We start from the raw sequence: 12,500 nt of genomic DNA, 5'->3' as shown, positions 1-12,500 counted from the left end.
TCTACCCAGGTAGGCAACCTGTTGTGCAAATGACCCCGAGTTTGTAAAGCGCTTAGAGTTTGGTCTCCGACCGACGATAGGCGCTATATAAGTATCCATATCAAATCAAATTAAACAAGAGAGGCAAGGCCTTCAAGACTCACTTGTGATAAATTAAGTCCCCTAGCATTAATTACAGAGTAATTTCCCTTTTTTACTATCTGCACCAAAACGTTTGCAAAATAAATAAAAATTCCATGCTTAGCAAAAGAAGTTCCTGATTGAACAAAAAATGATAATAATGACTCCTCTTGTTGTTGTGTCAGAATAAGAGGTCAAAGTGCCAAGTTTAGAGAATACAAAAAAATATAAATATAACAGTAAATTCAGTTTGCATATAATTAGGCTTCTTTGTTTTTAATTTTTTGTGCCCATCCCGTATGTGCAAAATTGTTTTAAACAAGATGACTGGAAAGAACTGAATTTTTCCTATTTTTATGCCAAATTTGGTGTCAACTGACAAAGTATTTGCAGAGAAAATGTCAATGTTAAAGTTTACCACGGACACACAGACACACGAGCACACACACACACACACACACACACACACACACACACACAGACAACCGAACACCGGGTTAAAACATAGACTCACTTTGTTTACACAAGTGAGTCAATTAAATCAGCCCAAACCACCAACATGCCAACCCACCAAACCACACCAGCCAGTGACACACAAGCAGGCAAAAAAAAAAAAACAAGGACAAGGGGACCTGTGTGACGGCACAGCCAGGGTCACGATGACGATCAGGGACTGGAACCCCAACAGGACCATGGTCACGGACAGCACAGCCACCAGCCGGGTCTGGAAGCGTCCCCACTTCCCCATCATCCCCAACAGCTCTTCCTGCTGCATCGTGTGGCCTTGACCTTGGGTAGGAGAAGAAGAGAAAGGAGAGGTAACAAGAGTGTGGATGATCTGGGTTGGGTTGAGTTGGTTGGAGCTCGGTATCTCACTGAAGAAGGAAAAGTTTGAAGTAAACAAGGTTGATTTCAGTTGTGGAGGTTCTCTGGAAGAGGCAGGGGGACCTCTAAACGAATAACGTGAGTAATGTAAGGGATAAAGAAAAAGTCAGTTACAGGCATAGCAACATCAACACAAACAGAACCATTTACATCTTTGTAGTAACATAAAAGATAAAAATAAAAAAAATCAACCGAATTTCGAAGTCAGCATAAAACTTCAATTCCACAGTAAAGTTGATATATAAGCAACTTAACTTCCTAAAATAAGAATTTTACCATACTCTCTCTCTCTCTCTCTCTCTCTCTCTGTCTCTCTCTCTATCTCTCACACAGACAGACAGACAGACACACACACACACACACACACACACACACACACACACACACACACACACACACACACACACACACACACACACACACACACACACATGCACACACATACACACACGCACGCACAATTTGGATACAGACTACACGGTTAACGTGCTACCTCAAGTGAGGTAATAATAATAATAATAATAATAATAATAATAATAATAATACTAAGACAGAATAATAATAATAATAATAATAATAATAATAATAATAATAATACTAAGACAGAAGAAGAAGAAGGAGAAGAATGAATTGAATGTGTACAGCGCATTTCTCTAACTGAAGATGGAGAATATGCAAGATGCACAACACTTTGTTATCTCTAAAAGGGAAATTCGTGACTCATTTGCTGATAAAAAGACATGTTAAAACAAACAAACAATTGTTTTTTTTTGAAAGATCATATGGGCTTGATTATATGTAATCAAAATTATAGTCATTTCATAATTTATATTTCTCCCCCCACCCTTCTCGCTCTGAACACCCAAACACCCACACGTCTACACACAAACACGAGCAAGCAAGCAAGCAAACACACACACACACACACACACACACACACACACACACACACACACACACACACACACACCCCAAAAAACAAAAAACACCAAAAAAACAACAACAACAAAAAACAACAAAAAAAAAAAAAAAAAAAAAAACAGACACACTGAATTATAAATTCAAAGAGAAACAAGAAGCAAGGCCTTCAAGATTCACATTTGCGACGCACTTTAAAGGAGAAAGAAAAGAAAGAGAGAATTACAAAATCGTTAAAAAAAATGTTCCGTATTATACGCATGTGTACCTTTTGGAGTTGAAAAAAAAAATGAAAAAAGGCACGCGAGCGGAATCGAATCACGAATGTTCAGTTCGGAAGCAAGCAGTCATTGGACCAAATTCAATATTCAAAGTTATGTTGTTGTTTTTCTTTGCGCGATAGATATGTGCTTGTACTTGTGCTGGACGTAATGATACCGTTTAAATCACGTCTCTTGTGGATTTTTTTTTAATTTTTCGATTATTTAAGAAATTCTTTTAATTCGGCTGTAAAGGAGACGTTGCCATCGCTTCAAGAACACCGCAACACATAGCTCTTTTCCATAGACCTACACAAACCAGTCCGCAATGGCTGACCGAAACTGGAAAAGAATGATCGATTCAGTTTTTTCTTATATGTTCATTCCAGTTAATTCAGTGTCCACTTTAGAATATCATATACACAGTAAACATGTTGATGGTGTTGTTAGTGTGACTGTATGTGTTCTGCCTAGAATTTGTATTTCTTTTCTTGTAATTGCGAACATGAAAAACGAGGTCATGTTGTCTTTCCAAACATAGCCTACGTTCCGGCAGCTGGTCAAATGGGAAGTGGTAATGTAGTGTTTCCGGAATCCGGAATATGCTTCAACGAAATAAATCGTTAATAATCCGGAACTACGGCATAATTCGGGAGGCTTACAACCTATAATTGGTATCAATGTGAAGATTTTGATTCCCACTATGTTTTTGCCAAATTTAGTATAGGTAAACAAAGCATTTCGAGAGATAATGGCAATGTTATTTACCATGGACACACACACACACACACACACACACACACACACACACACACACACACACACACACACTCGAACACTGTGTTATAAAATAGACTCACTTTGTTTACACAAAAAAAAACCATATACAGGAGAAAAATATGTCTTTGGTACAATGAGATTTCATGAGAATCCCACAAAACATCATCGTAAACGAGCATCACGCCTACAGCCATGTATTCCTCGCCACACATTCACACAATAGAGTGTTTAAAAAGTCATAATTGTCCTTTTTTGGATTTGAATGGATCTAGTCATTTTCACTCTTACCTCTTTATACTTCAGAGAAAAGGTATCCAAGAAAGATAACTGAGCTGACACACGCGTTCAAGGGAGGTTGTTCCAAAGTCATAATATTTTATAGTTCTTGCCCGTGGAGGGTCCTTGAATAAATTGAATTAATTCAGAAGACCTCCTTACCGTTCCAGGTATTAACTGTACATTTACGATTTAAATGAAGAGAAGGCGATTGAGATCGAAATGTGTCTAAGTGTGAGTATGTGTGTGTGTGAGTGTGTGTGTGTGTGTGTGTGTGTGTGTGTGTGTGTGTGTGTGTGTGTGTGTGTGTGTGTGTGTGTGTGTGCGCGCGTGTGTCTTCATTCGTTTGCGTTCATCAGAGTATGTATGCTACGGGGGAGGTGGTGGGGGGTGGTATATATACGTTTATTATCGTGAATACATTTTGCAGGTAACGTTCACTCACTTGTCCCTTAGTCTGGGTGACCGCTGGGACACCACAGGTAACCTGTCAACGACCTCCGTCCATCCTCTGTTTTCCGCTTCCCTGAGGGCCTCGCTCAGCCTCAGACCTGTCCATTCTAGGATGCTGTCTTCCCTAAGGGCCTCGCTCAGCCTCAGACCTGTCCATTCTAGGATGCTGTCTTCCCTAAGGGCCTCGCTCAGCCTCAGACCTGTCCATTCTGGGATGTTGTCTTCCCTAAAGGACTCGTTTAGCCTCAGACCTGTCCATTCTGGGGTGCTGTCTTCCCTGAGGGCCTCGCTCAGCCTCAGATCTGTCCATTCTAGGGTGCTGTCTTCCCTAAGGGCCTCGCTCAGCCTCAGACCTGTCCATTCTAGGATGCTGTCTTCCCTAAGGGCCTCGCTCAGCCTCAGACCTGTCCATTCTAGGATGCTGTCTTCCCTAAGGGCCTCGCTCAGCCTCAGACCTGTCCATTCTGGGATGTTGTCTTCCCTAAGGGCCTCGCTCAGCCTCAGACCTGTCCATTCTGGGATGTTGTCTTCCCTGAGGGCCTCGCTCAGCCTCAGACCTGTCCATTCTGGGATGTTGTCTTCCCTAAGGGACTCGCTCAGCCTCAGACCTGTCCATTCTGGGATGTTGTCTTCCCTAAAGGACTCGTTTAGCCTCAGACCTGTCCATTCTGGGGTGCTGTCTTCCCTGAGGGCCTCGCTCAGCCTCAGATCTGTCCATTCTAGGGTGCTGTCTTCCCTAAGGGCCTCGCTCAGCCTCAGACCTGTCCATTCTAGGATGCTGTCTTCCCTAAGGGCCTCGCTCAACTTCAGACCTGTCCATTCTGGGATGTTGTCTTCCGTAAGGGCCTCGCTCAGCCTCAGACCTGTCCATTCTGGGATGTTGTCTTCCGTAAGGGCCTCGCTCAGCCTCAGACCTGTCCATTCTGGGATGTTGTCTTCCGTAAGGGCCTCGCTCAGCCTCAGACCTGTCCATTCTGGGATGTTGTCTTCCCATCTCTTTTTCTGTCCGCCTCTCCTTCTCCCTCCTTGTACAGTGCCCTGCAGGATCGACTTTACAAGTCCTTTTGATCTTGTGATGTACACATGGGCACATTCATAAGATTAAGTAAACAGACTCCGAAAAATCATAACCTGACCACAGCCACTGAAATGTTAATTGTAAGAACAGGCGATTAAAATGGATGAATCTGAACGAGTCGGTTTTAATGATACGATAACTATATAAAATCAAGTCTCTTGATGGACACAATGAAGCATAGAGTATACCTACAGCCTTGTCACGTAGTCGAAAACCTATAATGGACTTCCACAGCAACATTGTCATGTCATTGTTAGTAGCCAGATTTCCAGATTAAATTTTGTTATGAATTATATGAATGAACTTTCTCACAGCGTGCAGTGGCAATGTCAAGATCCTAAATAACTCTGATCAGTACAGCATTATAGGCTGTATTTGCATATTAAAAAAATCAAGAACGATTTCAGGTGTTCATTTTGTAATGACGGCGTTATAAATTCTTCAGAACACACAAAAAGGCAGGTTTTTGTTCTCTTTGTTGTTGGTGTTGTAGTCGTGCTCTGCTTGTGATGTTTTAACATACAAAGTAAGACTTAAATGCGTAGGAAAATAATACACCTGAACACTTGTATATATTCAATGAAGGTATTTCGATGCCGTTACGTGTCCGTCCTCTTACAACCAAGCATCCTCCCTTTCTAAATACAGTCATGTTACTCTTATCCAAACTCACATTTAGCTGAATGGAAGTTGCGGGTCGTTGCTAGCTACTTGGCATTTATTTGTCTGGAGCGAAACACAAAGTCTGAGGGTGAGGCTTTCGAGCCGCCTGCTGGACTCAGCATAAACAGTCATAAACAACCTCCTGAGTAAATGAGACTGGATTTAACCAGATCTGCTCTCGGGATGGAGATCTTAATCTTATTGGTCTGACGAATTAGCGTGGTGGGAAATATATTTCTCAAAGATAGAGCATGATTAGACATGGTTTTAACCATAGAAAGTGCTTTCTTGTTTTCAAGTTTAAGCTTTAGGGTAAGAATATTTAAGTGTCTGAAGTCGTCAGCGGTCAGTGATGGAGACGTATGTGATTTGAATTGGACCATTTAACTATGTCGTTAATGTTTATTGCAGAGTATAGTACACCCTGTCTATTGTAGTGTGGTGTGTATGTATTGTCGCATCGTCTGCAAACATCCCACATATTGTATTGATAAACAGAGGCAAATCATTTATATGAACAGAAAATAATATTGGACCAAGAATTGAACCTTGATGTACTCCATAATAGATAGACTTAAAGAGTACTGAGATTCATTAATATATACAATTTGTCTTCTGTCTGATAGAAATGAGGATATGTTCAAGAGTATTCCCAGAAAAGCCACATAATTTTAGTGTGTGTTTTTGTTTTGTTTTTCAAAAGAAGAGTGCGGTCTGTCAAATCGAATGCCTTCATAAAATCTACAATTAGGAACCCGTGATTTCATTATTGTTTTCATATTTGTGAGCCATTGTTCGGCTAAGTTAGTGAGTGCTGTATGACAGAGAGAGAGAGACAGAGAGAGACAGACAGACAGACAGACAGACAGACAGACAGACACAGAGAGATGGAAAGAGAAAGAGAGAGGAAGGGAGAGAGAGAATATGAATGAATGAATGAATTTTCATTTCTGAGGGTAACAGAATAAGCAACAATGCTTCTTTTCATCCAGCCCTCAAAAAGAGAAAAATGGAGAAATGTAAAGAAATATTTTTACAAATAACATCACATAAAAATTAAACGAGAAAGGAAAACAAATTCATCGCGCCAAATTGAGACAGACAGACAGACAGACAGGCAGACAGAGACAGAGACAGACAGATAGACAGACAGACAGAGACGCCTAAGTCACGTATGAAAACAAAGATATCAGCCGAAGACTAGAGACGTGAATACAATATGCAACATCACACATACCCTCGCACCCCTAACCCCCACCATGGTGACATATTATGAGATGATAATTATACGTGTCGTCAGTCCCCTCACAAAACTGGAGCGTTTCGGCCTCGCAGCCGTTTCGTCGTGCCATCGGCCCATTTCTCCGAGAGGACAGCTTCTTGCTTTGAAAAAAGGGTTAAGGTAAGCCTCTTCTTTATTAACGAATTGTAACGCTTTTAAAAGGACAAATGCGACCACCCAGAATCTGTTCCAGTTTCAATGATGTGTCGCAACATACTGGATTGATACGTATTCGTATTCGCTTTCCTTTTTTTTCTTTTTTTGTCACAAAATAGTTATGTGTGAAAATCAGGCTGTTCTCCCAAGGAAGAGTGCGTCGCTACACTGGAAGTGCCACCCATTTTTTTCCCCCTGCGTGCAGTTTTATTCATTTTTCCTATCGAAGTGGATTTTTCTACAGAATTCTGCCAGGAACAACCCTTTTGTTGCCATGGGTTCTTTTACGTGCGCTAAGTGCATGCTGCACATGGGACCTCGGTTTATCGTCTCATCCGAATAACTAGCGTCCAGACCAGCACTCAAGGCCTAGTGGAGAGGGGAGGGGGGAATATCGGAGGCTGAGCTGTGATTCGAACCAGCGCACTCAGATTCTCTCTCTTCTAGGCGGACACGTTACCTCTATTCCATCACTCCACCACATCTGCTTCAAAAAGAAAGACAGAAAGAATGTGAATGTCCGCTACAGTGCTACTGGCTTAATTAAACGGGAAGACTGGGACCACATGGTTGAGTATCATCGACTTCACGGATGCGTCTTTTGGTGTTTTGCTCTAATTTCCTGACCAACACTGCAAGTGTCTGAATCTTCGGGCCTGGCTGACACCGGGATATTATGACAGGAAGCTTAGAGTACGGCCTTATCACGCAGTCCCAAACCCAAATGGACCTCCATAGCAGCATCGTCATCATTATCATCATCATCACCTTCGTCATCCTTCGCCTTCATCAGCATCAATATAAAAAAACCCATATCATGTTGCCTTTATCATGCCCTGCTCTCACGGTGACCTCAGTTTCGATACCACTCCACTTCTGCGCGTGGGGCGCGGCGAGTCTTGTCAAGGTCTTCGGTGTCGGCGGATTCATGGGGGACTGCCGTTAGAGAGACGTGGTGGCGGTCTCCACTGTGGGGGAGACGCTCACTCAGTCTGGCTCCGCGACTAGCCCTTATTTTCGTTAGTAGGGGGCTTAGTAGGTGGTGTCCTAAGTACGTTAAATCAGAACAGACACGACCGAACACCAACGAAGTGACTCAGCAGCAGTACAGTATCTCCTCTGGTGTGTGGCCTCCTGGCGACCGACATCGGTGGTTTCCTGTGGACTGCCGGCACTGGGACTGTGACAGACGAACCCGGTGTGGTTGTTTATGGAGGACTCAGAATGAGCGGCGTAGGAGTAATGTCACTAAAACGGTGCAGGTGATGGGGCAGCAAAAAAAACAAAAAAAAACAAAAAAGTCTTTGAAAGAGTTAAAGTTAAACCAGCACAAAGTTCTTGAGCTTCAGTCTTCTGCAGAGTGCACGCTTTCGGGAATGTGTTTTGGGAATTCTGGGCGAAAAGATTCCGCGTGTTTTCACAGAGACTTCCTTTTTTTTCCGGAGGGGGGCGGGCGGAAATGGTATGATGTAGAAAGGTGACCACAGATTCTATGGAAAGTGTGAAAGGTGACTGCGATTTTTCCCCCTTACAATGAACGTCATATTTGCTCTTTTCAAAACAAATTTATTTTACATGTCATACACAACAGAAGCATCCACATTATTGTAACACACATCTTTTACATAATATTATGAATTGTTTGTTATAGTGAAGAAACATCTTTATTGACGCCTGTTTGGAAGCAAGGATGAGATCTGTGATTTAGGATTCTCGGTGTGAGCCAGCCTGGAAGATAAAGAATCTAACTCTTTACCGTTGGAAAGACGCGTTTTTGTTGCAGAAAATAGCATATCATTAAGGGCATTCATGGTCGTGTCAGTGGAGTTTACATGATCGGACGATGCTAAGCTAAGCTAAATACATTTTATCAAATTCCTTGAAAAATCTTTTGAATATAGTTTGTGGCATTTGTTTCGATGTGTAAATCAAGGGCCATGTGCAGATGACAGGATTATCGTTATATACACTCTTGTCTAGTAAATTTCACATTAGCTATCAAAGATTCGTTGTTGGTGTAAATGTGGTCCAACAACGTCTATCATTTGTTCTGGCATAGAAATGTCTTTTTCTAGTTCTGTCCGCAATCTTGGTTTTTACCTCGACTCATCCCTCACGATGGAAACTCATGTGAACCACCTGTGTAAAGTTCTTAACTTTCAGCTTCGTAAGATTAGTAAAATCTGCCCCTGCCTGTCTGTTGATGCCGCCAACAAACTTGCTGTTGCCTTCATGTTATCCCGCCTAGATTATTGTAATTCTTTCTTAGCTGGCCTTCCCAATGATAAACTCTACAAGCTCCAGAAAATACAGGATAGTGCAGCTTGACTCGTCCTAAAAAAGTCGAGGAGAGAGAGCGCTACTGCTCTCCTGCGGACACTTCACTGGTTGCCTGTTCAAGCCAGAAGTGAATATAAGGTTGCCTGCCTATGCTTTCAGTGCCTGAATTATGACACCACACCCTCATATCTTTCTGAGCTTATTAACCCGTACTTGCCAAACAGAACATTGAGATCTCTTGATTCCTCCCAGCTAACTGTTCCCCGATACTTCCTTAACTCCTGTGGAAAGAGGTCATTTTCCGTTTACGGCCCAACAACTTGGAATTCTCTGCTCTCAGACAAACAACTAATCTATCTGCCTTTAAAGCAAATCTTAAAACTTATCTCTTTAGAAAATACTTGCAATAACTCAAATAGTGCTGTTGTCCCAGGCCCATGGCAATGTGAGTGCTTGTGATGGGAGAGTAGAGAGAATGGGGTGGGTAGATGGATGGTGGTGGTGTGGTTCGAAAGGGAGAATGACCCGATTTTTACCCCTTTTACCTTTTCTACCCAAAATTTTATTTTACAACTTTTACAAAATCTGTGGCATGCAGATTACAGTTATGTTCTTTTTTTTTACATGTATGCATTTTAAGTGAAAATTGCTGTCATCTCAGCCGTTTAATCATGTGTGTGTCTGTGCGTGTGTGTTAGTGTGAGTGTTGGATTGTAACAGTTGTATTGATAGTATGTTACTTTGTGAATTTTATGCAGTGTGTTTTTATAATATTAATGATTCTGTTTCATGTTTCTGCTACTTTTTATATGCTTTCTTGTTTCATTTTAGGTATTGGATTGTAAAGCGTTTAGAGCTTGCTTATGCTTGCATTTTAGCGCTATATAAAAATAAAATATTATTATTATTAACAGGATAGAGGGAGCGAATGTAAACTTGCGAATGATTTGATGAGTTGTGGTTTCAACAGGTCATACCAAATGTCACCATGGCGCAAAATGTTGCCAACACAAACGAAGAGTCATCCACCCAGGTATAATTATGTCGATGCAGGATGTCTGCACAGATCTACATATCCAAGGAGAATTAACTGTGACATGGAATATCTTACTCATGAGAGAGAGAGAGAGAGAGAGAGAGAGAGAGAGAGAGAGAGAGAGAGGCGTATTCCACTGTTCTGAAATTAGATGGATAGCTCATTGGCCAGGAAAGTTGAAGCCAACTGGACGTCATACTGACACTCATATCCGGTCCTCAGTCCGTTGAGGTCATCTGCTAGGGGTAGTAGTTTCTGAACTATAACTGCATATCTTCGATGAAATCGTGTTATGCTTGCCCCCACGACATGCCAAATATTGTGTCTTGATTGATATCTGCCAGTGGTTTATTTACCAAAGTTATCACAGGAAAACAGTGCAGTGACACTTAGCGCAAACTTGCTGTGGAGGCACACACAGGAATGTCAGCTCAACTAACGCCGTGATCAAGTGAAAGCTTGCAGTGAAGCAGTCATCATAGCCAGCTGAGCGCTCCGCTACATATATGAAATTACCGCATCGCGCTGTACTGACACGAGTGGCAAAATTGCTGATCGAACACTTCCGCTGGCTTCAGTCGGCAAAGGGGCTCAAATAAGGCATGCGGTATCCATCTATTTTTAGAGCAGTGGTCATAATCACACCGAGGATAATTTGCCTGACCATACATAGATCAGTGTTATGCAGGTTCCGACCCGTGGATGTAAACTTTTTTTTTTCTTTTTCTATTGTTGGTTTATTTGGAACACGTCACAATACAACACAGTCATGGACAACAAGAAAATCTGATTCAAAGTCCTGTGTTTGTTTATGTCTGTTGATGGGGGAGGGGGTAGGTGAAGACGGTGGTTTTGACTTGAAAAACAACAACGTTTAATCGAAGCTAACAGTTACTGTCACATTGACGCTTGTCCAGTCTTCCAGCTTCTGATAACCCAAATCAGTGTTCATCATCATTATAATTTGGACCCTTTTCATAATGCTTTTCTCAGACATAGTGCGCACCAGTTTGCTGTATGACATATCCAACTTCTGTTGAAAATAAATTTGGACTGTTCAACAAGGGAGCTTAGCTGTTTCCAGTTACTTATCGCTTAAACGCCCGGCAGACCGCAAGGCTCGTATCAGAGGGGTCAAAAACAACACTATGATTTCAGCACAACACACGCAAACAACAACAACAAGACAAATGAATAAACAAACAACAACAACAAAAAAGGAAAAGACATTAACAACATCCTAAAAAAATAAGAAATAAAAATAAAATCACGCCGTAAAAGACTCGGCAAAAAACAAAACAAAACAACAACAAATCTGTCCATTTCCACATCATACCGGTGTCTCTACATACCTGAGTTACTGGGCTATTCTTTTGTTTTAAAGTAATAATGCTCATATATATATATATATATATATATATATATATATATATATATATATTATTTCGCTTTACCATTCACTCACAATGCTTTGTATGTTTGTTCTTTTATGATAGACAAAATCTTTGTATGCGAAAGTTTAGTGTCGATCTAATGTTTGTCTGGACGATTTAACTGCTCCAGTAATGCATTTTATGTCTGCACACAAAGAACAGGAGAAGGAGCTGCGGGTTGCGCGCTGCTGGCGACTGAATAACTTTTACATGTTCTGCATACAGGCTGTTCTGAACACCTCTACTGAACCTGAGATCACACAGGTAGGATCTTGCCAGCAGATTCACGTGCGACAAGGGTAAGGTAGAGGCCAGTCAAACTCAGGTTTAACTGTTTGGAAACATTCGAAACATTTAACTATCTATACTAAATACCACTTTATGTCTGTTTGCATGTTTGTAATTCCCATACCTCTGTCACTTGTCACTGAGGTATAATATGATTAACTCTCTCCATACGAACGGCGAAAGAGACGACGTTAACAGCGTTTCACCACAGTTACCATCATCAAAATGTTGCAAGCGGAAGGCTCTTATACTGAAGAGCTGAATGTTGACAAAGAATACCACAATTCTGACGACGGAAGCTAAAGGTTGGGTCATTCAAGACACCCACTGGACATCCGAGGGGCCTGTGTAGAGGAGAAGAGAGGACTGGCCGTACTGAGTGAGTTAACCATTGAATTGAAAGAGGAGGGGCAGAAAAAGAAAGATAACCACGTAATGTACAGATAAGCATGGATATATATATATATATATATATATATATATATATATATATATATATATATATATACACTGGGTTATTCTTCTTTGCAGGACGCCACACCTCGAGCCTCACCATCTTCCATGAATCAAGACCACAGCCCTGAACAGATTG

The 12,500-nt window shown here is 41.4% G+C and overlaps 1 protein-coding gene across 1 annotated transcript in view; it reads right to left on the bottom strand.

Annotated features, from left to right (window-relative positions):
- The window catches only part of LOC143297921 (organic cation transporter protein-like), a 30,324-nt gene extending 26,970 nt beyond the window's left edge, over positions 1–3,354 (bottom strand). The window contains exons 1-2 of the mRNA XM_076610505.1: positions 3,252–3,354; positions 753–909 (exon numbers count right to left, since the gene is read on the bottom strand). Of these exons, the coding sequence (XP_076466620.1) occupies positions 753–895 (143 nt within the window). The 5' untranslated portion in view covers positions 896–909; positions 3,252–3,354. The remainder of the gene's footprint in view (positions 1–752; positions 910–3,251) is intronic.
- Between the last annotated feature and the right edge of the window lie 9,146 nt (positions 3,355–12,500).

Source organism: Babylonia areolata, chromosome 23, assembly GCF_041734735.1.
Source record: "Babylonia areolata isolate BAREFJ2019XMU chromosome 23, ASM4173473v1, whole genome shotgun sequence".
Lineage (NCBI taxonomy): Eukaryota > Metazoa > Mollusca > Gastropoda > Neogastropoda > Buccinidae > Babylonia > Babylonia areolata.
This window is presented reverse-complemented; position numbering and strand designations above follow the sequence as displayed.